Here is a 24,429-nt window from a genome sequence, read left to right as displayed (position 1 = left end):
AGACCTCATATAGACAGGTGTGTGCCTTTCGGAATCATGTCCAATCAATTGAATTTACCATAGGTGGACTCCAATCAAGGTGTAGAAACATCTCAAAGATGATCAAGAGAAATGGGAGGCACCTGAGCTAAATTTCAAGTGTCATAGCAAAGGGTCTGAATACTTATGTAAATGTGATATTTCAGTTTAAAAAAAAAAAAAAATTTGCAAAACTTTCAAAAATCCTGTTTTCTCTTTGTCATTATGGGGAATTGAGTGTAGATTGATGAGGGGAAAAAAAGGAATTTAAACGATTTCAGCACAAGACTCCAACATAACAAAATGTGAAAAAAGTGAAGGGGTCTCAATACTTTCTGAATGCACTGTAGATTGTGACGGATCTGCGAAACTGTCATTCCCCAGGCAATGACACACAACATACAGGTTCCCCAGTTAGTTATTTCATTAGTACATGTGCAGATAGTCCTTCCCTTTTGTGTAGTGCGCTCCACGGTCAATATGCATTGTGTGGGATTAGCGAGGTTTTCCCCTTTTCTCCCCATTTCCATAAGTACAACCTCAAAACACTTGGGTCCGTTTCCCTAATGGACAACTTTGCTGAAACACCTGTGCCATTTCCACAGCTAAGCTGAGCCACCTGTGCTATTTCCACAGCTAAGCTGAGCCACCTGTGCCATTTCCACAGCTAAGCTGAGACACCTGTGCCATTTCCACAGCTAAGCTGAGACACCTGTGCCATTTCCACAGTTAAGCTGAGACACCTGTGCCATTTCCACAGCTAAGCTGAGACACCTGTGCCATTTCCACAGTTAAGCTGAGACACCTGTGCCATTTCCACAGCTAAGCCAAAACACCTGTGCCACTTCCACAGTCTTTCCCGTAAACAGCAAGTCTGAACAGGCCGAGAGGCTCTTTTGATCGTCGCCAAAGCTCCACCCCTCTCCCCCCCCCCCCCCCCCAAGCAGCTATATAAACAGTGGTGGGTTAGGGAGGTGATTTTGGGTGTGTGACCTTTGGCTTGGATGCGGTGTGCAATAAAAGACCCAATGGAGCTTGAGCGAGCTGAGCCAAGCTGTGGGACAGAGTTGCGGAGTGGAGAGCTGGGCGAGCGATCGATCCCGGCACCGTGCAGGTGCATTCCGGAGATAATAATAAAAATAATACATTTATTTTATATAGCGCTTTTCAAGAAGCCCAAAGACGCTTTGACAGAGTACGAAAAACAAGTGCAAAAAGACAAAAATAAATAGGTAAATAATCAAAGCAAAAGGAAGGAGGAGAAGAGATAGTCAGGGGTTAAATGCTGTGGGTTAAATGTTAAATGCAGTGTTGAACAGGTGGGTCTTGAGTGATGTTTTGAATGTGGTGAGTGAGGAGGAGTCTCTGATGGTGTGAGGTAGTGAGTTCCCAGAGGGTGGGAGCAGCGATGGAGAAGGCCCTGTCCCCCCAGGATCTGAATTTGGTCTGGATGGGGGGGGGGGGGGGGGGGGGACAGGAGGTTGGCGCCAGCAGAGCGGAGGTTGCGGATGGGAGTGTGTCTGGAGAGGAGGTCAGTCAGGTAGGATGGGGCCAGGTTATGGAGGGCTTTGTAGGTCGAGGATTTTGTACTGGATTCTCTGGGAGATGGGGAGCCAGTGAAGCTTATAAAGGACGGGGGTGATGTGGTCACGGGTCTGGGAATGGGTGAGTAGACGGGCAGCGGAGTTCTGAATGTATTGGAGTTTATTGATGATTATTGAGGGTGAACCATAGAGGAGGCTGTTGCAGTAGTCCAGACGGGAGGTGATGAAGGCGTGGATGAGGGTTTCTGCAGCCGTGGAGGAGAGGGATGGACGGAGACGGGCGATGTTTTTCAGGTGAAAGAAGGCTGTCTTTGTGATTTGTTTAGTGTATTTGTCGAAGGAGAGGGTTTGATCAAAGATGATGCCAAGATTCCGGATGTGAGGGGAAGTGGATACTGGGAAACCGTCAATGTTGAGGGCGAAGTTATGGGTGGATTTGGTGAGCGTTTTTGGGCCAATGATAATTATTTCAGATTTATCACAGTTAAGTTTGAGGAAGTTGATTTGAAGCCAGGATTTTATTTCAGTGATGCAGTTTGTCAGGATAGAGTGGGTGGCGGTGGAGATTGACTTGGTGGAGATGAAAAGCTGGATGTCATCGGCGAAGCAGTGGAATTGGAGACCATGGCGGTGGATTAAGTGACCAAGGGGGGACAGGTACAGGATGAAGAGGAGGGGGCCGAGAACTGAACCTTAGGGGACACCTTGGGGGAGGGGGGCAGTGGGGGATTTGCAGTTATTGATGGAGATGAACTGGCGTCTGTCAGAGAGGTATGATTTGATCCAAGAGAGGGCAGTGCCGGTAATGTTAAAGGTGGTTTCAAGTCGGGTGAGGAGGATGGTGTGATTGATGGTGTCAAAGGTGGCGCTGAGGTCGAGGAGGATGAGATTGTTGAGGTTGCCGGCGCCAGAGGAGAGGAGAAGGTCGTTGGTGATTTTGAGGAGAGCAGTTTCAGTACTGTGGTTGGAGCGGAATCCGGATTGGAATGTTTCATACAGGTTATTGGCAGAGAGGTGATGTTTGAGTTGAGTGACTACAGCGCGTTCCAAAACTTTTGACAGAAAGGGTAGGTTGGAGATGGCTCTAAAGTTATTTAGGGTGTCAGGGTTGAGTCCAGGTTTTTCCAGAATGGGGGTAAAAGCAGCAATTTTGAGGGATGGTGGACAGGGAGGCCTGTAGACAGGGAGGAGTTTATTGTTGCAGTGATAAGTGGAGAGAGCGCAGGAAGGGAGGCCTTGACAAAGCTGGAGGGGATGGGGTCCAGAGTGCAGGTGGCAGTTTTCATTCCTATGAGGAGTTCAGAGAGGTCAGTAGGGGAGACTGGGGAGAACTGAGACAGGGGTTGGCAGGATAAGGGGGGGCAGGTGGTTTGAGGGGGAGCAGGTGCGGTGGTGGTTAAGCTGTTGTAGATGTTGTCAATTTTGCTTTGGAAGAATGAAAGGAAGGAGATACAGTTGTCTACTGTGAATGACTGGGTGGTGGTGTCCAGGGGGCTGAGGAGTTTGTTTATTGTAGAGAAGAGTGCTTTTGGGTTTCCGGAGCCAGAGTGGATAATTTGAGAGTAGTAGGCAGAGCGGGCGCGGGAGAGGGCATCTTTGTAGTGCTGCAGGTGGTCCTTGTAGGCTTGGGAGTGAATTGTGAGACCTGTTTTATTGCGGAGTCTTTCAAGTTGGCGAGCACGAGTTTTCATCAGGCGGAGTTCAGGGGTAAACCAGGGAGCAGAATGGGTGAAAGAAACTGTTTTGGTTTTTATAGGCGCAAGCTGGTCGAGGCAGAAGGAGAGAGTGTGGTTGTAGTAGTCAGTGAGGTCAGAAGGGGTGTGGAGGTCAACGAAGGGAGAAGTGGACATTTTTTCAGAGAGGGTGGATGAGAATGAGGTAGGTGAAAGAGAGTTTAGCTTACGGAAGTTGATAATGCGATAATGCCTTGGTGCTGGGGTGGGGATGTTGATGGTCATAGTGATGGCTAAGTGGTCAGAGAGGGTGAGGTCAGAGCTAGAGAGATGGTGCAAAATTAGTCCAGTAGAGCAGACAAGGTCGAGAATGTGACCACGGTTATGGGTAGGAAAGTTGACATGTTGAGTGAGGTTAAAGCAAGTGAGTAAATCAGTGAAGTCAGTGGTTATTGAGGAGTCAGTGGAGTCCACGTGGATATTGAAATCACTGAGGAGTAGGATTGAGGGGGAGAAGGAACAGAGCTGAGTCAGACAGGAATGATGGGTGTGGTTTGGGAAGGCGGTAGACGACTGCCATGACTGACTGTGTGTGACCAGAGAGTTTAAAAGCCAGGTGTTCAAATTATGGAGCAGATGAGATGGAGATGAGGCTGGTCTTGATGTCCTGTCGGTGAATTACGGCAATTCCACCACCTCGGCCCTCCGAGCGTGGTTTATTGATGTATGAATATCCATTGGGTGTAGTGAGGTTGAGTGAGAAGTAGTCCAGAGGTTGTTGCCAGGTTTCAGTGAGACAGAGAAAGTCCAGTTTATTGTCCAGAATGTAGTTGTTCAGGATGTGGCTTTTGTTGTTGAGGGACCGGGTATTGAACAGAGTGAGCTTCATGTTGCTTTGTACAGTGGGGAAGAACTCGGGTGATTTTGCCAGGGTTTGCAGACAGGAGGCGCGATCATGTGCGTTGCTGTGATGACGTAGTCGATGAGTGGGAGTGCGCTGAGCTGACCAGAGTACAGGAATGGAGTGACCTGTTTGTAAGTAAACAAACTTGCGACCGGAGCCTCTATGAATGTATCTGGATCGTCGCAGGAGTCCGTGGTATTTGATTGCAGAGATGCATGATGGGGTGGAGTGAGTGTTGAGCAGAAGAAGCCTTGCGGCGGAGTACCTTAGAGCCATGCCAGGCAGGAGCGAAGGGGACGAGGACGAGGCCAAGGCCGAGGAGGATGAGCAGGCCTTGCCAGTGCGGGACGTGCAGGACGTGAAGGCCAAGGACGTGCAGGCCGGGCTCAACGGCCGCAGCGGCAACCCAAGACAGCAAAGGCCGCAGCGGCAAACGACCGCAGCCGCAAACCAAGACAGCAAAGGCCGCAGCGGCAAACGACCGTAGCCGCAAACCAAGACAGCAAAGGCCGCAGTGGCAAACAACCGCAGCCGCAAACCAAGACAGCAAAGGCCGCAGCGGCAAATGACCGCAGCAGCAAACCAAGACAGCAAAGGCCGCAGCGGCAAACCGGGCGTCTCGCTCACCCCGGCCTCGTGGTGTTCCAGCGGCAAACCGCCCTCGTCCACGTGCAACCGCAGCCGCAAACAAGACAGCAAAGGGTAGGAGAGGCGTAAGACGCCCCGGGAGCGGGCCTGAGGCAACGGTGGAAGAGCCAGGCAGGCAAAGCCGGGAGCAGAGCCGGGACCGAGCAGAGAGCAGACCCAACGGCCAAAAAGCCGCCACGACCACCAGAAAAGCAGATTTTTTGTACTCTGTCAAAGCGTCTTTGGGCTTCTTGAAAAGCGCTATATAAAATAAATGTATTATTATTATTATTATTATATACAACTAGGACGTGCCCGTACGTGGGTGCCCGTTCCTTGCCAAAAAAAAAAAAAAAATGTCTTCGCCCATGCATGCATGGGCGTGCCCATGGGCCCATGGGCGTGCCCGTAAGTGCGTGATGTGACCGTACAATGAATGTATCGTCCCGACGCCGCAGCTCGGATGGCGCTGCAGTTAATCGGGCCTGTATCGGCAGAGTTATTATAAACGTGTACTACAATCGATCGTACCTTACAACAATCAACACAGATTGCAACGTCAAATAAATGAATACGCTCTCAAATGTGCCGTCCGAGGCAGCGTCTGCTCGCCACGTTCAGCATCAGTACGTCGTCACTATGACTATCCGTAAGTCCGGAAGTGACGTCCTCATTTGACTGTCCGGAAGGTTGCATATCGCAGTTACGATGAATCGCAAATTAGTTTTAATTAGTTTTAAAACATAGTTTAACGCCAACATAGCGCCAACATAGTTTGCCAACGTGAAATAAATGAATACGCTCTCAAATGTGCCGTCCGAGGCAGAGTCTGTTCGCCACGTTCGGCACACGTGATAGCTCGCTGCTCTCTGATTGGTTGAATCGTTTTTTGGACATAGCTCGGTAACTACTTCTCCGATTAATATGAAACCTTGAAAAGGCACATCCTCAGGTCCCCAGCAATATATCTGGCAAGTTTCAAGTATATCGGACCCGTGGTTGTCGAGAAACAGCGGTCACAGACACAGACACACACACATACACACACACATACACACACACATACACACAGAGATTACTGGAATTATAGATAGATGACCCAGTCGGAGAAGCGGTACGTGCAGGGCCAGGCCAGGGCCAGGGATTATCAGGTTAAGGGCCAGGCCGATTATCACCTCATACTGACCACACCCACCCGTCAGTATACACCTTAACTAAAAAGTGCTTTCTCCTCTTTTTCCTTCACCTAAGCGAATGGGAAATGTAGGCTTGTCAGCCCTGGTTCGGTGAGGCAAGAGGCCGCAAAAGCCTCACACTTTCTCTTGTGTATCTACCCTTCTGCGGACGATTCTGAATGGGCGCCCTTGTTCCTGCGTTAAAATAGGTAATTGCATAAGCTAGACAGATCGGGACAACTCTGCTCTGCATCCCTGTGCTTTGTACATTTTTTTTTATCCATTCTATGTTCTGAATCTCTTGTGTATTGATTGCTCATTGAATGCTGGTACCATTCACTGGTCATACATTAATTACTTATTGATTGCTTATATGTCCCCCTTCCCCCCCTACCCCTCACCCCCACTACACCCCATATCCTTGTAAATAAACCCCCTCTTGTTGAATTGTTCTTGTGATGTCTCCCTTGTTTGTGCAGTATAGCCTGTACTAGCATAGCCAGGACATTCTTACCCACTGATTGGCTCCACACGTTAGTCATTAGCCAATGTGCACTGGTAATTTCCGCTCGGCTGCATCTAATTGAGATTTAAAAGATAAGAGCAGTGCATATCGAGGGTGTGAAACCTGGTTAGAAAGCCCCATCACAAGGTAAACAACAATTAGACGGAGGATCCGGGGGGATTTGGTTGACTAATGGGCATTCACGGTTGCTTAGCAACCCACCCGGGTCGCAGAGTTATCCTGCTTGGCAGCCCCAGGTCCGGTAGTCCGAGTGGAACTGAGGCTACTCCCCCTCCCCTTCTCACCCCCCCCCATCCCCCACATAGTAGATCCTGGAACCCAGAACCGTATTTTTCTATACAGTATATACATGGTATAACATTGGGGATGTTGGGATTGTACATTTTTCAAAAGGAGGAAAGGAGAATTCAAAGAAAGAAGTAACTACATCTCCTCTGCTAATTTAAGTAACTAGAAATACCTGCTTCCTTTCTGCACCTGGTGGGCATGTGTCTGCTTTTTATTCCCGAGATGACCATTTCCAGTCACTGACGGTGCACGAGGTCAGTTGAGTGTTATTTTGCCAAACCATAAACCAATAAATGTCAAATTGCATCTTCATCGATGGTCTGCTCTGCTCTTATTACTTGTGATATGGTGTTGTATGCCTAAAGCAGTTGTACATGCATAAAAAACATCCCCCACCACAATCCCCCACAAACAATGGTCACACTACCCACCCATCCTCCATGTACGCACAACCCCTGCATGAGTACTTATGTGCAGCGTGTCCTAGGTTTCATTCTTTCTTCTCGTCCCGCTGCCTTGACCTGCTGTGATTCCTGGCGCTCGTGAACTTTTGCGCCCATCATTCAATCATGGGTTCTAAACGTACGAGTAGTGCAAGAGATGTGTCCGCTCCCAAGAGGCAGAAAAAAAAGTCATGAGCCTGAGCCAGAAAGTGGAGCTGCTTGCCCGACTATCAAGAGGTTACACTGGATGGGGTACCGATAAGGTAGCATTTATGTTAGTGTAGGTTAGAACATTTTTTTGTAACCAGGGACCAGTTGGGAAGAAGCTGCGCTGTTCTAATGTCTGCCGTGAAAGGTCGTATAGTTGATATTGGTATTAGATATCAAGGCATTATTCGTCAGTGTCCCCTCTGCGAAGCAGGGATGGCAACCAGGCAATGCAAGGAGGGCGTTGAATATTGGATATGTTGGAAGTTCGTGTTTGCGCTAATAAACCCCCTTCACAGGCCGCGATCTGGGTTCAAGGAGTCTGATGCGGCCCCAACCATTACAGGGAACCATGAGGGTGTGCTTCGATTGGCACACTGCAGGGCATCGCGCCATTGGCAAGGGTGGCACCGGTGACGATATCACATCTGCGACTGTGAACAAAGAACGTTCATTGGCGCACAGTGTGACTGCAGCGGAGGGGATAAAAGGCTTGTGCAAGTGATATTCGTTCTCGTGTCTGGTGGCGCTTCCAGCTCTCATCACCCTTTGAAGTCCCTCTCTTTCAAGGCTGTTCTCCCTGGCCGCTTTAAAAGCTCTCGCCACCCTGCTCTCTGCCCTCCACTCTCTTTGCCCCCACTGGACGCTTAACCTCTGTTGGGTGCCATGACAGTGGGATGGGGCATGCTGTGGGCTGGAGACCTGCTCTCCATGGAGCAGTATCAATCACTGTATACTCTGAAAGACCTTGCCCGCCCCCTCCCAAACCTATTGTGAATGATTGATTGTCTGCTCGTGGTGCCATAGGTTCTATTCTTGTATTCAGTGCCTTACGTTTTACCGGATCACAAAGTGTATTTATTTATTTATGTAATTATGCATATTCATCTATCCTTCGTCTGGGGATTCTCCATTTTTGTTGCTGTGTTTCAAGAAACTGTTATTTTTTAAGTGCACGTTTCATGTGGTTACCATCCTCGTGCAGCATCCGTACAACCTGCCAATACCATCCTCGTGCAGCGTGCAAATAGTTCCGGCTCGACGACCAGTAAACAATTGGGGGAGGTAAAATTTGTAACTCTTGCATTGAGACCATCAGGATTAGCCTTTCCAGTTGGGGAATGGAGGGAAGCCATGCTAATCGCTGGGCGCGATTCCCTTTTATTCCGGCCATTCACAAAACACAAAACTTTAGCAGTTATATAAAATAGACCAATAATAGAAATAGACCAATAAAAGCAAGCGTTACGCCTAGGTCCCCCGTCGGGGAAGTGATGTGAGTTGACAAAGTGGAACACGCAGAAAACATGCTATGATATGATATTTCGCTCACAAGGGTCAGACATACATGGAGGCAGCCATCTTCGATTTTGACGTGGCGACCCAATTTTCAATAGCGTTCTTCCTTATGCCTAGATACACCCACACACCAGAAGGTACTTCGCTTATTTTTCAAGATATTTCGCTCACAAGGTTCAGACATATATATGGTGGTGGCCATCTTGGATTTTGACGTGGCGACCCAATTTACAATAGCGGTCTTCCTTATGCCGAGATACACCCACACACCAGATTAGAAGTTGGTACTTCGCTTATTTTTCAAGATATTCATCTCACAAGGTTCAGACATACATGGCGGCGGCCATCTTGGATTTTGACGTGGCGACCCAATTTTAAACAGCGTTCTTCCGTGCCTAGATACACCCACACACCAGATTAGAAGTTGGTACTTCGCTTATTTTTCGAGATATTTCGCTTACAAGGTTCAGACATATATATGGTGGCGGCCATCTTGGATTTTGACGTGGCGACCCAATTTTCAATAGCGTTCGTCCTTATGCCGAGATACACCCACACACCAAATTAGAAGTTGGTACTTCGCTTATTTTTCAAGATATTCATCTCACAAGGTTTAGACATACATGGCGGCGGCCATCTTGGATTTTGACGTGGCGACCCAATAGATACACCCACACACCAGATTAGACGTTGGTACTTCGCTTATTGTTCGAGATATTTCGCTCACAAGTTTCAGACATATATATGGTGGCGGCCATCTTGGATTTTGACGTGGCGACCAAATTTTCAATAGCGTTCGTCCTTATGCCGAGATACACCCACACACCAGATTAGAAGTTGGTACTTCGCTTATTTTTCAAGATATTCATCTCACAAGGTTCAGACATACATGGCGGCGGCCATCTTGGATTTTGACGTGGCGACCCAATTTTCAATAGCATTCTTCCTTATGCCTAGACATACCCACACACCAGATTAGAAGTTGGTACTTCGCTTATTTTTCAAGATATGCAGGTCACAAGCTTCAGACATACATGGCATCAGACTTACATGGCGGAGGCCATCTTGGATTTTGACGTGGCGACCCAATTTTAAACAGCGTTCTTGCTTGTGGCTAGATACACCCACACACTAGATTAGAAGTTGGTACTTCGCTTATTTTTCAAGATATTTCGCTCACAAGTTTCAGACATATATATGGTGGCGGCCATCTTGGATTTTGACGTGGCGACCCAATTTTCAATAGCGTTCGTCCTTATGCCGAGATACACCCACACACCAAATTAGAAGTTGGTACTTCGCTTATTTTTCAAGATATTCATCTCACAAGTTTCAGACATACATGGCGGCGGCCATCTTAGATTTTGACGTGGCGACCCAATTTTCAATAGTGTTCTTCCTTATGCCTAGATACACCCACACACCAGATTAGAAGTTGGTACTTCGCTTATTTTTCAAGATATGCAGGTTACAAGGTTCAGACATACATGGCATCAGACATACATGGCGGCGGCCATCTTGGATTTTGACGTGGGTTGCACCCACACACCAAATTCAAATGCGGTCCTTCGCTTACGCACGCACGGACGGACGGACACACAGACGGTGGGGAAAGCCATAGTCCCCCTTTCGCTCCGCTGTGCGACGGGGGACAAAAATATACTGGCGTTGTGATCTATTTATGTGCCATCATGGGACACATATGAGGTGCAAATCTCTGATGGAGATAAATGCTGAATAATTATAGGTCTATTTCATTGTGACCTAATAACGTATTTAGGCTTGGGTGATTCTTAAAATTTGAGAATAGATTCAGATTCTGAACTGCTGTCTTGATTGCGAAAGGAATCGATTCTGATTCTTCACCAAAATCTAATCAATTCACCCTTGTCAAACTTCCAACCTGCTCAACTAATTTCGGCCGAATTCGTACAACTTTTTGAGATATCCTGCACACAGACAAACAGGGGTGAAAACAACCTCCATCCATCTTCAGTGGCGGAGGGAATAAAGAGAAATAACTTCTGCGTAAAATGTATGTTTATGAGTAAATAAAATCAGTGGCTTGTGGTGCCTGATCCTGAATAAGTGCTTGTGGATGGCTGTTTCAGATTTGCCGATGATGGCGATTGATCTCGGTCACGTTTGCAATGACTTTCCATTCCACGACTACCAAAATAAAACATGTTTATTGTAGTGATTAAATCGTAGTATCTGGATTTGTTCAGGAACTCCGAGGATGGATTGTTCATGAATATTCATAAGTAGTATAACTTATGTAACAAATGGCAACAGTTCCCCTTCATACTGTGTATGTGATGTATGATGTGCTGAAGTATAGACATTAAAGACCATCAATTACGTGGTTCCCAATTGGCGGTCCACGGTCATTTATTGCTGACCGTTGCCGGTTCCTGTTGCGAAAAAGGTTAGGAACTGCTGCTTTAGCAGATGTGTATAATTCTAATCGCGATCAGGAATACTCTAATGCACCCCGAGACTAAGTGGTTTTTATAATGTATTCAACGCACATGGAGTGGGAAAACATTTGGAAGCAATACAATAAATAAACCCCAAAAACCCAAGTATGCACAAACCAACAAACAAACGGTAGATTCCTTATTCAAACTACTCCTTGAGGCCTCTTTCATATGACATGACATAGGAGATGGAATGGACGAGATGGAAGTACCCCGGCTGTGACCGGCAGGACACAGCGAGTGCAAAGTGGAGGAACCTTGACATGGTTAGATCATCCTGGCAAGCATGGTTGAAACGTCTTCGAGGCAGGAGCTCAGGCCAATCGCGGCAGGTTGTGGATGTCTCGGTGGCGAGGGGTAGGGAGGGAGAGAGGGGAGTAAGCGCTGAGCAGTGCGGGCGTATCTGTTGTGCCAACCACACATGAAGCCCACAAAGCCTTTTCCATCAGAGTGCGAGGGTCCTACTCGTCTTACCTTCGAGTAAACCCACCTTCATATATTCTGGTTGCGCTCCACCCGTGACGCAGCTCCACGTCTGTCGCCCTGCTCAGATTGGCGTTCCAGCCTTCAATCAAAGCATGCTTCGCCCTTTAACTTTGTACAAGTTCTATCAATATGGCGGGGACATGCCCTTTCCAGCTACCCTATACCCAATACCCTAAACCCTATACGATGCAAAGTTACCCCCTAGAAGCCATTCCCACAACAATATAGAGTAGTAGTACCCAGTCTGGGGGAGGGGGGGGGGTGGAAGGGGGTGGGATGTGGGTACAGGGGATGGGGGAGGAGGGAGGAGGGCATGAGGCCATGTGAATAAAAATCATTTTTAATGTCAAATTTGGCTAAAATATTCAAAGATTGATAAATTAAGCAAGATATTTCTATGAACACCAATGTTCTCCACCTTGCAATACCCCCAGCAACCTTCAAACAACAGAGATATGCCCGCACTGCTTGTGTGTGCTGCCGCCTGTTAATAGCAACGCAACTACTGGATTTGTAAATTAAAAACTAAACAGTAGAGGTTTAGTTTTCCCTTGCCTTGGTGGCGGGAGAAGGATGTTGGAATCATTGTTACCTCCGCCACCAAATGTGGATGGAGGTTATGTTTTCACCCCTGTCTCTTTGTCCGTCTGTGAACAAGATATCTCAAAAGGTTGTGGACCGATTCAGACGAAATTTGGCACAGAGGTAGTGTATGTGACATGGACAAAATCATTAAATTTTGGTGAAGATCCGGATCCGGCTAGTATAATTTTTTAAAAGTGATTCTTTACCATTGGGACATAGTGCCAAAAAACGATATATAGCACATTATCTCAAAAAGAAATGGATGGATTTGGACGAAACTTGGTGGAGAGGTCATGTATGTGACAAGGAATAATTGATTCCATTTTGGTGGATATCCAGATCCGGATCCGGCTAATAGAAGTTTTAAGTGATTCTTCACCATTGAGTGATCGGGCTAAAACAGATGTATAGCAGGATATCTCAAAAGGTAATGGACGGATTTGGACGAAACTTGGTGGACAGGTTGTGTGTGTGTGACAAGGACTAATCGATTCGATTTTGGTGAAGATCTGAATATGGATTCAGATACGAGAATTATTTAATTTCTAAGTGTTTCTTCACCATTGAGGGTTTGGGCGAAAAGCGATATACAGTGAAACCTTGACTTACGAGTGCACCAACTTACGAGTTTTCCGAGATACGAGCCGTCACTCGGGCGGTTTTTTGCTTTGAGATGCGAGCCGAGATCTGAGTTACGAGCTTACGCCACCCGCCACCAGGTGGCCCAACGAGCGTTCCGGTCACGTGGTTATCTTGCCGTGCAAGCATGTCTGCCGTATATCGCTGCTGCTTTGTTTTCGCATGTTGGTTATTTTGGAAAATTTCTTAGTTTTAACCATGGGTCCTAAGAAATTGAGTGCCAAGGGCAGTACTGAGAAGAAGAAGATGATGATGTGCTTGGATATAAAACACGCAATCGTCGAAAAACATGAGCGAGGTGTGCGTGTTGTCGACTTGGCGAGGCAGTACGATCGTAGTACTTCTACGATATGTACGATTTTGAAGCAGAAGGAGTCGATAAAGGCTATAACGCCAGCCAAGGACGTTACGATTATTTCAAAGCTCCGGACCTCTATCCATGAAGAGATGGAGAATTTTCGAAACATTTTGAAAGGGAGGAAGAAACAAACCTCGTTGGACAGGTTTTTATTGAAACGCCCTGCAAGTGAAAGCGAGGAAAGTGTGGCGAAAAGGGCAAAAGTTATCTCCTCCACCTCCGCCAGCATCTTCGTCTGATCTTCAAGGTAAATACACTGTAGCGCGATGCTGCGCGCGCTAATGCTTACGCAAGGAGCAAGCGGACAACGCGGTTCATACAAGTCTTTATTCAAACTGCAGCACTAAGCTGCTCAAGGCTGCGCGCCCCGTCTATATCCTGAGGCCACGCCTCTCTCCCCGGCGTGGCCCACCCCCACTTGGTGTGCGGGGTGATGTCACCACGTCAGTGCTTTCGCGTCCGCCACAACACTTAATAAAACCAGTTTATTTCTTTATATTGAAGGAGTCCGGACTCCAGCAGAATACGGATAAAAGGATGGCAAGGCACAAACTCGTCCGAGAAGATGTTTATTCGTAAAACCAACTCGGGAACACTAAAAAGCCCGTTTATCGGGCTGCCTTATAAAGCAAAACCAAAAACCCAAACCGAAACCGAAAGCCACGCCTCTCAAGCGAGGCGTGCTTCGGTGGTCACGTGATCCACAGGTGTAGCTCATTATACCCGCACGCGCGGGACGCTTTGGCGGTCACGTGACCAGCCACTCTGGCGCCGGGGATCCCCGCCGGTGACGTCACCGGCTGGAGCAAGGAGATTCTGATGCCGGTCTTGCTTGGGGGACCCATGGGTCGCTACAACATTCTCTTTTATTATGAACAGTATATACGAGGTCGTGCTTGTTTATACATTATTTGTTATTTATAAAGTACATTTTTCTTATTTAAAAACACGTAACAAAAAAAATTGGTGTGGTTTTTTGGGGGCTGGAACGGATTAATAGCATTTCAATGCCTTTTAATGGGGAAATTTAATTTGAGAAACAAGCAAATTGAGTTACGAGCTCGGTCACAGAACGAATTAAACTCGTAAGTCAAGGTTTCACTGTATAACATATCTTAAAAGGTTATGCACGAGTTATAACTAAACTTGGTGGACGAGTTGGTTAGGTGACAAGAACAAAAGATTAGATGTTGGTTCAGGTATGAATCCAGATCCGGCCTATGAGTGGGATACAAAACAAACTGTTCAGCCTGGCGGAGGTATGCGCTCTACCGAGTGCCGTTCTAGTTGGTATAGCGATTGCAGCGTGAGCATCTCCCGTGCAATTTGCTTTGCTGAAAGCCAGTGTGACCTACTCACTGAACTTCCCATCTGGATTTAAAGCCAGAAGGAGCTGTGCGCCCATATTCTTCAATCATCCCTGTAGTAGTGTATTATCAACAGTGGGCAGTGGCCATGGCGGCATAGTGTCAGACTGCGCTTTACTGCATCCAAAATAAAATTATTTTAACAAAAAAATGGGGAGACATGAAGGTTTGGTGAAAAACAAAAGGGGAGGGGTCGTCACTGCCAAAACGTTTGGGAACCACTGATATAGAGTATGTACACATACAAGCTAAGTTCGAATAGGAGATAGAGCACTGAACTTCAATCCCTGTAGAGGTTCTTAGCTGAGCAAACCATTTTGAATTGAGAAGCTCACAAGTTCTCGGAAGCAGGTTCAGTGTGGGGGGTGGGAAAGAACGATGGCTCAGGAAGCCAAACTTTTGAAACACATATACAGTGCAAGTTCATAATATGGAATACCAATAAGAGATTTTGAAATGGAGAAAGATATTTCTGAATTAAAAGTGAAAACTTTTTTTTTTAACTCTGGCTTTCTTCAAGACAGACAATGTTTGCAGGCTTTATAGAAACTCAAAGATAATTTGGGAAGGCAGTATTTTTATGCCAAAATGCTAACCTTTGTTGCAGTTGCACTGCTGAGCAAAATTCACAATCTGCACTTTTAATAATTTTGTGCAGGATATTAATAGATGTCATGAATAAGAAGTTTTCAATATCACAGGGAGTTTTAGTAATTGCTTCTTGCTGTTACATGCTATATTGCATAACCCTCAGGAAATCCATGTGTAATCTTAGGTACAATTAACAGTAATTAAGAGAATGTAATACCTTTCTGTCCACATTCTTGCAAAAATAATGGCAAATAGGAACGTTTTTTTAATGCATTGTAAAACGATTCTAATGAAACTTAGGGCTGGCAGGATAGCTTAGAGGTATGCACACTCATTTCTGTGCTGTCAAGTCTGGGTTTGAAATTGATGTGTGCACCATCCTTTGGAAGAACATCAAGTTGTGGGACAGGTCTGTCAGCACTGGTACTTGGTTAAATATCCCACAATGTCTCATGAAGAGTACGCGAGCTATCGCCAGCACCCTGGCTATATTCCAAATCCCTACCCTAACTACTTGCTGGGGAGGCAATGGGCAAACCACCTATTATAACCCTTGCCAAGAAACGGTTTTGGAAGTAGCAACTCTTTGTTAAGGGTAGAATACATTGATTATATAATTTGTTCAACTTAGAAAAAAAACATTCCTGCTTGAAGTACTGTACACTTGATGGATAATAATCTACAGTGCCTATAGAAAGTCTACACTCCTTTCAAAATTTTCACCTTTTGTTGCCTTATAGCTTGGAATTAAATTGCATTAAATCAGACTTTTCCACCTTTATTTACACATCGTAACCCACAATTTCCAAGTGAAAAACAAATTCTACAAATTTCAGTGAAACCTGATTCATGCTTGATCTTCATTTCAACAATATTGATAGATAAAGGTGATATAATATAACAAATATCATGAAACATTTACATTTTGTAGTCCATTATATAATTTAAATAAACATAAATGCAAATTTCACAAGTGGAAAAAGTAAGTACACCCCATGAAATGTTTTTTGTACACCGCTCCTTTCCTATGCCATCTCCAGGCATTGCAAATCGTCATTGCCGGGCACCAAAGGGGGCTCGGCAGTGACGCACGCTGAAAGAGAGTACTCAGTTTTCACTCTGGTTTCTTGCTTTCTTGTTTGTTGTACACCGCTCCTTTCCTATGCCATCTCCAGGCATTGCAAATCGTCATTGCCGGGCACCAAAGGGGGCTCGGCAGTGACGCACGCTGAAAGAGAGTACTCAGTTTTCACTCTGGTTGTTTGTTTGTTTTCTTTCTTGGTTGTCCGGGCGATATCTCAGCCATCCTTTGAGCTAGGAAGCTGAAATTTCGGCACAGTAGTGAGCAAGTCCTTTGTCAAATACGGTATTTTTTGTTTTTTGAATAATCAATTAATTGAGGAGTTATTTAATTATTAGCGTTTAATTAAGTACTTATTTAATTAATTAAATTTCATTTCTCTTCTGACCATTATTAACTCAGGCACCTTTTGAGTTAGGAAGCTGATATTTGGACATGCCAATGACCAGGTGATTTGGCTGCAAAGGATATTTTTGATTTATTAATTAATCAATTAATCGATTAATTATTTAATTATTCGATTAATGACAAAAAAATTTTTTTTTTTTAAGTTACAGATTCTGATGAAATAGTGGTAGTTTATGTGTTCTCTGACCAAATTGATTAATAATTTAATTTTTTTATGATTATTATTTATTTATTTTCATTATTAATCATTTATTTATTTTCTTTCTCATTTGGCCAATATCTCAGGCACCTTTTGAGCTGGGAAGCTAATATTTGGACATGAGTGACCAAGTGATGTGGCTATCAAGGATATTTTTGATTTATTGATTAATCATTTCATCTATTAATTATTTATTGATTAATCGATTAATTATTTATTGAGTAATCAATTAATTATTTAATTTTTTATAAATGACTTATTTAATTAAATTTCTAAAAGATACATCTTCGGATGAAGCACTAGTGGTTTAGTTATGCGATTAGCCAATTGATTATGAAAATATTTTGTGATAATCTTTTATTGATTTTAATTATACAATTAATCAATCAATTAGTATACACCTCTCCCTCCCAATGCAGCCTTTGTGAGGTGCACTACGGTATTGCCGGGCGCCGGAGGCGCCCCGGCAATGCCGCGCTGCAGCATATTTAATTATTTGGCATGGGGCGGTGTACTTTGAATGTATGTGTACTTGTTTGTTTTCTTGCTTGTTTGTTTGTCCGGACGATATCTCAGCCATCCTTTGAGCTAGGAAGCTGAAATTTTGGCACAATAGTGAGAAAGTGCTTTGTCAAAAACGTTTTTTTTTTTTTTGATTAATCAATAAATTGAGGAGTTATTTAATTATTAGCGATTAATTAAGTACATATTTAATTAATCAAATTTCCTTTCTCTTCTGACCATTAACTCAGGCACCTTTTGAGTTAGGAAGCTGATATTTGGACATGCCAATGACCAGGTGATTTGGCTGCAAAGGATATTTTTGATTTATTAATTAATCAATTAATCGATTAATTATTTAATTATTCGATTAATGACAAAAAAATTTTTTTTCCTAAAGTTACAGATTCTGATGAAATAGTGGTAGTTTATGTGTTCTCTGATGTTGTTGGTCCCTGGTGTTGGGCTAGCGGCTAGGGTGCCAGCTTAGGATCCAAGAGATTCTGGGTTCGAATCCCGGTCGATCGCTGAATTAACGCCAGGGGGGTTGACTCAGCCTGTCATCCTTCCGAGGTCGGCAAATTGAGTACCAGTACACTGGTAATTCCCTGTTTATCGTAAAAAGGCGACAAACAGGGTTGGCGGCAGGAAGGGCATCCGGCCGTAAAACATTGCTTCAAAAAGGGGACCAAAAAAAACAACAACAACCACGGTCCCCAAAAAGGCCAACCCCCGCTTTGCGGGGAAAAATGGCATCTAAACGGTGGTTTTTATGTGTTCTCTGACCAAATTGATTAATAATTTAATTTTTTTATGATTACTATTTATTTATTTTCATTATTAATCATTTATTTATTTTCTTTCTCATTTGGCCAATATCTCAGGCACCTTTTGAGCTGGGAAGCTAATATTTGGACATGAGTGACCAAGTGATGTGGCTATCAAGGATATTTTTGATTTATTGATTAATCATTTCATCTATTAATTATTTATTGATTCATCATTAATTATTTATTGAGTAATCAATTAATTATTTAATTTTTTATAAATGACTTGTTTAATTAAATTTCTAAAAGATACATCTTCGGATGAAGCACTAGTGGTTTAGTTATGCGATTAGCCAATTGATTATGAAAATATTTTGTGATAATCTTTTATTGATTTTAATTATACAATTAATCAATCAATTAGTGTACACCTCTCCCTCCCAATGCAGCCTCAATGAGCCGCACTGCAGCATATTTAATTATTTGGCATGGGGCGGTGTACTTTGAATGTATGTGTACTTGTTGAAAATCTTTTTAACATATGTGGACAAATCAATATTTGATCTTCATTTAAACAGTATCTATAGATAAAGGTGATCAAATTGAACAAAAAACAATGAAAACTTGACTGCAATAATTTATTCAACAAAAAATTAACAGAGATGCCATTTCCTTCTGTGGAAAAAGTAAGTACACCCTTGGCTCCAATAGGTGGTATTGCCCCCTTTGGCAGAAACCACCTCAAGTAGGCATTTTTTATAACTGTCTACCAGTCTCTGACATCGACTGGGAGAAATTTTTGCCCACTCCTCCATACAGAATTCTTTCAGCTGTGCGATGTTTGAGGGGTTTCTTGCATGCACAGCTCGTTTTAAATCCCCCCACAACATGCCGATGGGATTTAGATCCGGGCTTTGACTTAGCCATTCCAGAACCCTCCATTTCTTTCTTTTCAGCCATTCCTTGGTGGATTTACTGGTATGTTTAGGGTCATTGTCATGTTGCAAGGTCCACCTTCGGTTGAGCTTCAACTTTCCGACAGATAGCCTCACATTATCCTCAAGCACCCTCTTGTACAATGAAGAATTCATAGTGGATTGATTATATGATGGTGAGCTGCCCAGGCCCTGATGCAGCAAGGCTGCCCCAAACCATAATATTTCCACCACCATGCTTTACAGTTGGTATCAGGTTCTTGTGGTCAAATGCTGTCTTTCGTTTTCGCCAAACATGTCTTCTGGTACTGTGGCCAAATAGCTCGACCTTTGACTCATCTGTCCAGAGCACATTGTTCCAGAAGTGCTGGTCTTTGCCGAGGTGTTCATTGGCAAACTTTAGTCTTGCCCTGATGTTCTTTCTGGACAGCAAAGGTTTCCTCCTGGCACACCTCCCATGTAGATCAAATTTGTGCAGCCTCTTTCTAATGGTAGACTCGTGCACTTTGACATCAACAGTGGCAAGAGCTACCTGTAGGTCCCGTGATGACATTATGGGGTTCTTAGAGACTTCTTTCAGCATCTTGCGATCTGCTTTCGGGCTGAACTTGCTGGGGCGGCCTGGCCTTAACAAGTTGGCATTTGTTTGGAATCTTCTCCACTTGTAGATGATCTTCCGGACAGTCGAATGATTGATTTCAAATTGTTTGGAGATCTTTTTAAATCCCTTCCCAGACTCGTAGGCATCTATAACCTTCTTTCTGAAGGCCTCAGAGAGCTCTTTTGATCGAGGCATGGTGCCGCCGCACACTTCAACAACAAAGAGCAAACCAAACTAAATAAAATGTCTGAGGTTTAAATAAGACACGTTCCTCCAAGATCCTCTCTAACGATGTTCTAATCATTTGCACCTGAGCTGGTGCGCCTGATTCTAATTTTAGGTGTTTGAAGTAGTGATAAATGTAGGGGTGTACTTACTTTTTCCACATGCGAAATTTGCATTTATGTTTATTTAAATTATACAATGGACTACAAAATGTAAATGTTTCATGATATTTGTTATATTATATCACCTTTATCTATCAATATTGTTGAAATGACGATCAAATAGCTGTATGTTGAAATATGTTGAAAAAGTCAAAACTTCACATGGGGTGTACTTACTTTTTCATGTGACTGTATATTCGCAATGGCAAATATAAACAGATTCGTTTTATATTATTAGTTAAGATGAAACAGTCAATTGCTCATCATTTATACAGTTAAAAAGGAAGTAAAAAAGGCGTTTCTTGGTTTAATACTTGCTGTATCTTGTTACGGATTCGTCCCTTCCGCTGTTGTGGTTTTCATCCACTTGAAACCCTTCTGGTTCTATGTATTATAATTGTTGTTGTTTAAGGGAAATGGTTATTGTGGTTAAAAGGTTAAAAGCATTGATGGTAAAAAAGAGACAGGAAGCAGGATCAGGAACCGGAAGAGGAGGAGGAGGAGAAAAGAAGAGAAGGTGTGGCGAGCAAAGTCGGAGAAGACGCGTGACGTTGAGCTGAGCGAGCGTTGTCTAACAAAGGCCGCGAGGGAATTTTGAGTTCCTTGAAAGGACATCCGGCGATAGGTATTATCGCTGGGATTGAGAAATCTGCGTAGTCAGGTTTAGGCTGAGATTCTGACGAATCCTTGCCTGGTCGCTCCGACTCAAGTAAGAGCCGTCGGCCATTTTGACCCTCGCGCTTCGCTCACCGAAAAGGTTTTTGCTACACGTCAGCTTTTCTCTGCATCCTATCGTCTGTCCGGGATGTGTGTGCGCAAACGCTGCATTTGAAGATGACGCTGCGGTTCGCTGATTGAACTGTGAACGCGCACATCGAGTTTGCCTTTGTTTTCAGACCACGTGACTGGCTACGCTTGTTCTACGCTACTCCCAGGCCTCGTCCGCATCAACGGAGTGCGGGTCTCGATTCGATCTCGCTCTGACACTCGCTGGAGGGGATCACCTTTGAGTTATAGAGACATTGAGGAGTGTCTTTTTTTCACTCGCTTGAGGCGCAGTGAGTTCTCTGACTTTAGCTGATGGTACCATCCTAAGATATATAGAGTGCACTCTGGATTGCTATTAGTTGTACCGTTATTTTTGTGTGTGATTCTTAATACAATATTTGTTCGTTTAAAATCATTGGTGTGGTTTCACTATTGATTTCTAACACAGAATAACATATTTTTCTGCCGTGGCTCCTCGCGGGATTCGGAGGTACACCGTGACCAGGGGGTCTGGGAGGAACACGTAACAATCTGCAATGCAAAATAGGGCTGAGCGGCCAACTCAGATGTAGCGTATTTGACATTGACCGTCAAGTCTGGGTTCGATTCTAAATCAAACTATAAACTGTCATCCTCGCGCTTCACAGGCAGGGTGTTGCATCAATGGATATGCTATCCCTCTGAGGTATGTCTGTGAGCATTAGCTAGATGACAAGATCCCAAGGCATCTTGGAAAAGCCATTGTGTGTATGCAACATTGGACAGATTCTGAATCCCTTCCCGAAAGTGCAGGAGCACTGCGTTAGTGGTGCGACAGAACCAGAGACAGAACCGGCATGCTGCATTTGTAGTTACTGCTAGTATGTCATCTAAAAATCTATTTTCATATCCATTATGAAAGCTCGTGTATTTTGTAATTAAAATTGGGAAATCTTACAATTTGCAAATCTTACAATTTGCCCATTAATTTCGCATAATAAAGGAGCAAAACTGCAAATTACAATGGTGTTATGAAGAGAGGAAGTGAACAGTACCTTTAACAATCGGAACACCATCTCGATCAGATATTACTATGGCATGTAAGCCTTCAACTCTGCAAAAAAAGAGGAGTAAAGGGAAAATACCCTGGTTAATAAAGGGGATAAAATGCTGAAATATTAATTTTCATTTTATAAACAATGAATGCTTCAAAAACACCCAAATGCTTTGGAAGTCGTACAGAAACAAACAAAAAATCCATTCAGGACTCCAACATGTGCATAGCGCCCCCTTGTCGCCAAAGAGCCTCACTGTAGTAAAGCAAATCCAGCATCTAGCACAATTAAGATTGAGCATAGATAATCAACATGTTCTAGAAGATATATCTACAGACTTGGCATTTAATATGGAATATTTTTTTTGTGGGGTGAACTTACTTTTCAAGATGACTTAGAACCAAAAGTTCATTGGAATTATGTTGAAATTATTCTAGATTTTGTTAATGTGACCTTTAAAACAAACAAAAACCACATTTGACATTTCGAAGCAAATAAATTGATCCTTGAAAGTGATGTAAACTGATATCGAACTCAATTCACGGACAGTACTGTGTTAAACTTCTGTGCGTTTTCCAGAAGTATCTCTTTATTTTGCACATTAGCCAAAAATATTTTTAAACAAAAACAAAAGTTAAATTACGACTGGGATTACGGACAGTAAAATTACAGTTCAGTACTTTGTGTAACCCCCACGAGCATTCAGGAGAGCACGTACACGTTGAGCCATGCTGTTCACGAGATTTGCCAAGGTTTGGACAGGAATCGCTTGCCATGCAGTTACAATAGCCTGCTGCAATTCACGCATAGAGGCAGGCTGCTGGTCCAAGTTGTCGATTTGATGCGTTAATTCTGCCCACAAGTTCTCTATCGGATTCATATCCGGGGACATGGCAGGCCACTCCATATGCTCTACACCACGGTCAGCAAGAAAGTGTTGGATCATGCGAGCACGATGAGGCTGTGCATTGTCATCTTGGAAGACAAAGTTTCCTCGAAAGGGTGCACGAACAAATGGAAGCAATGTTTCTTCCAGAATGGCCCTGTGCTTGAACTCGTTCTGGTTTCCATTCAGAACAACCAGGTCAGTTTTGCCCCCGGCATGAAAAGCAGCCCAAACGGTCACCCCACCACCTCCAGCTTGGACTCTTGGCACTATACAATCTTCGTTGTGGGCTTAGTGCACTTGTATGCGCACTCGGATGCGGCCACCTTGACGATAGACCAGAAATCTAGACTTGTCACTGAAGATCACGTGATTCCAGTGTCCTGGCTGCCATTGACGGTGCTCTCTGGCCCACTGCAATCGGCGCTGGCGGTGTTGTCTGGTCAGACGTGGCTTTCTCAGGGGACGCCTGGCACGATAACCTGCTTGAACCAGTCGTTGGTTGGCTAGCCTTCTGGATACAGGCACATTTGTCATTTGCTGCCACTCAGCCCTGAGCCGATTAGCTGACTTGGTACGGCCATTGCAGACTAACCGGTGCAGCTGGCGATCATCCCTCCTTGTGGTTCTGCGGGGACGTCCTGACCTCGGTATTGGAGTAGGGACACCCCTCTGAGCATTTCGTTTCAGGATCTTTGACACCTGACCTTGAGTGATGCCATACTGCCGAGCAATAGCACGCTGTTTCATGCCGGAGTTTCGTAAAGCCACCACTAAATGACAAACAGCATTGTCGAGTTGACAGACCATCTCCAGGGGAAGCGGCAATAACTTTTGTAGACGTGCAGCAGTTGTTTTCCACTAATACAGAACCAACAACCCTTATATACCCGATTGTGAAGCCAATCGTCAAATGTACCTGTCCGTACATTTTGTCACGCCACCTGTGATATAATCCTGTTATTGACTTCTTGCTGCGACAGACAGTGACATGGTTCTTTTAACAAAGAAATCACCGAAGCTTAAAAGAAACTCACCAGATTGATATACCGAGTTCAGAAAGTAAACCCAAGTCAAGAAGAAAAAAAAATTCCATATTAAATGCCAAGTCTGTATATGCGGTTTTAAGTCAAAATTAATCACCATCAGCAACGAACAACGACATACAAGGTAAAACATGGAGGATCTCATGGAAATTGATTGGTTGTTAGCCACAATTAATTACCATGCCTGTGTTGTGATGGAAATACATTTTTGCACATTTTTTTTTTTAACACGATGTAGAAATGGTAACCAAAATGTTTTTTTTTTTTCTGTTGCTCCATTCAAATTGGTGTTTGCACGTGGAAACTGCGTTCGCAAACAGTTAGATTACGAGTGACAAGATAAAGCCAAATCACGGTATGCGGAGATATTACACGCATATCCTGTGAGCTTTTAAATCTTAATATTTAACTACAATAAGTGGCAATATATTATAATCGTACATTTACAGTTTCAAAAAGCATATTGCTCATTGGTACCTGCTGGTCACATCATAATTTGTTATGCTACTGGAATAGTGCTTTTATTATTTTCCGACAGCATATTTCGAAAGAGCACAATCATATGCAGTATATGCATGACAAGGTCATATGCAGTATTATGATGACA

At 44.1% G+C, this 24,429-nt stretch overlaps 1 protein-coding gene across 3 annotated transcripts in view; it reads right to left on the bottom strand.

Annotated features, from left to right (window-relative positions):
- Positions 1–24,429, bottom strand: part of LAMTOR3 (late endosomal/lysosomal adaptor, MAPK and MTOR activator 3) — a 45,150-nt gene that overhangs the window by 11,289 nt on the left and 9,432 nt on the right. For all 3 annotated transcript variants that reach the window (XM_068113113.2, XM_068113114.2, XM_068113112.2), the window contains one exon: positions 21,891–21,949. In XM_068113113.2, coding sequence (XP_067969214.1) covers positions 21,891–21,949 — 59 coding nt within the window. The remainder of the gene's footprint in view (positions 1–21,890; positions 21,950–24,429) is intronic.

This window comes from Myxine glutinosa, chromosome 4 (assembly GCF_964187855.1).
Source record: "Myxine glutinosa chromosome 4, kmMyxGlut1.1, whole genome shotgun sequence".
NCBI classification, from domain to species: domain Eukaryota; kingdom Metazoa; phylum Chordata; class Myxini; order Myxiniformes; family Myxinidae; genus Myxine; species Myxine glutinosa.
The sequence above is the reverse complement of the archived record's forward strand: the minus strand, read 5'-3'. Positions and strand labels throughout refer to the sequence as shown.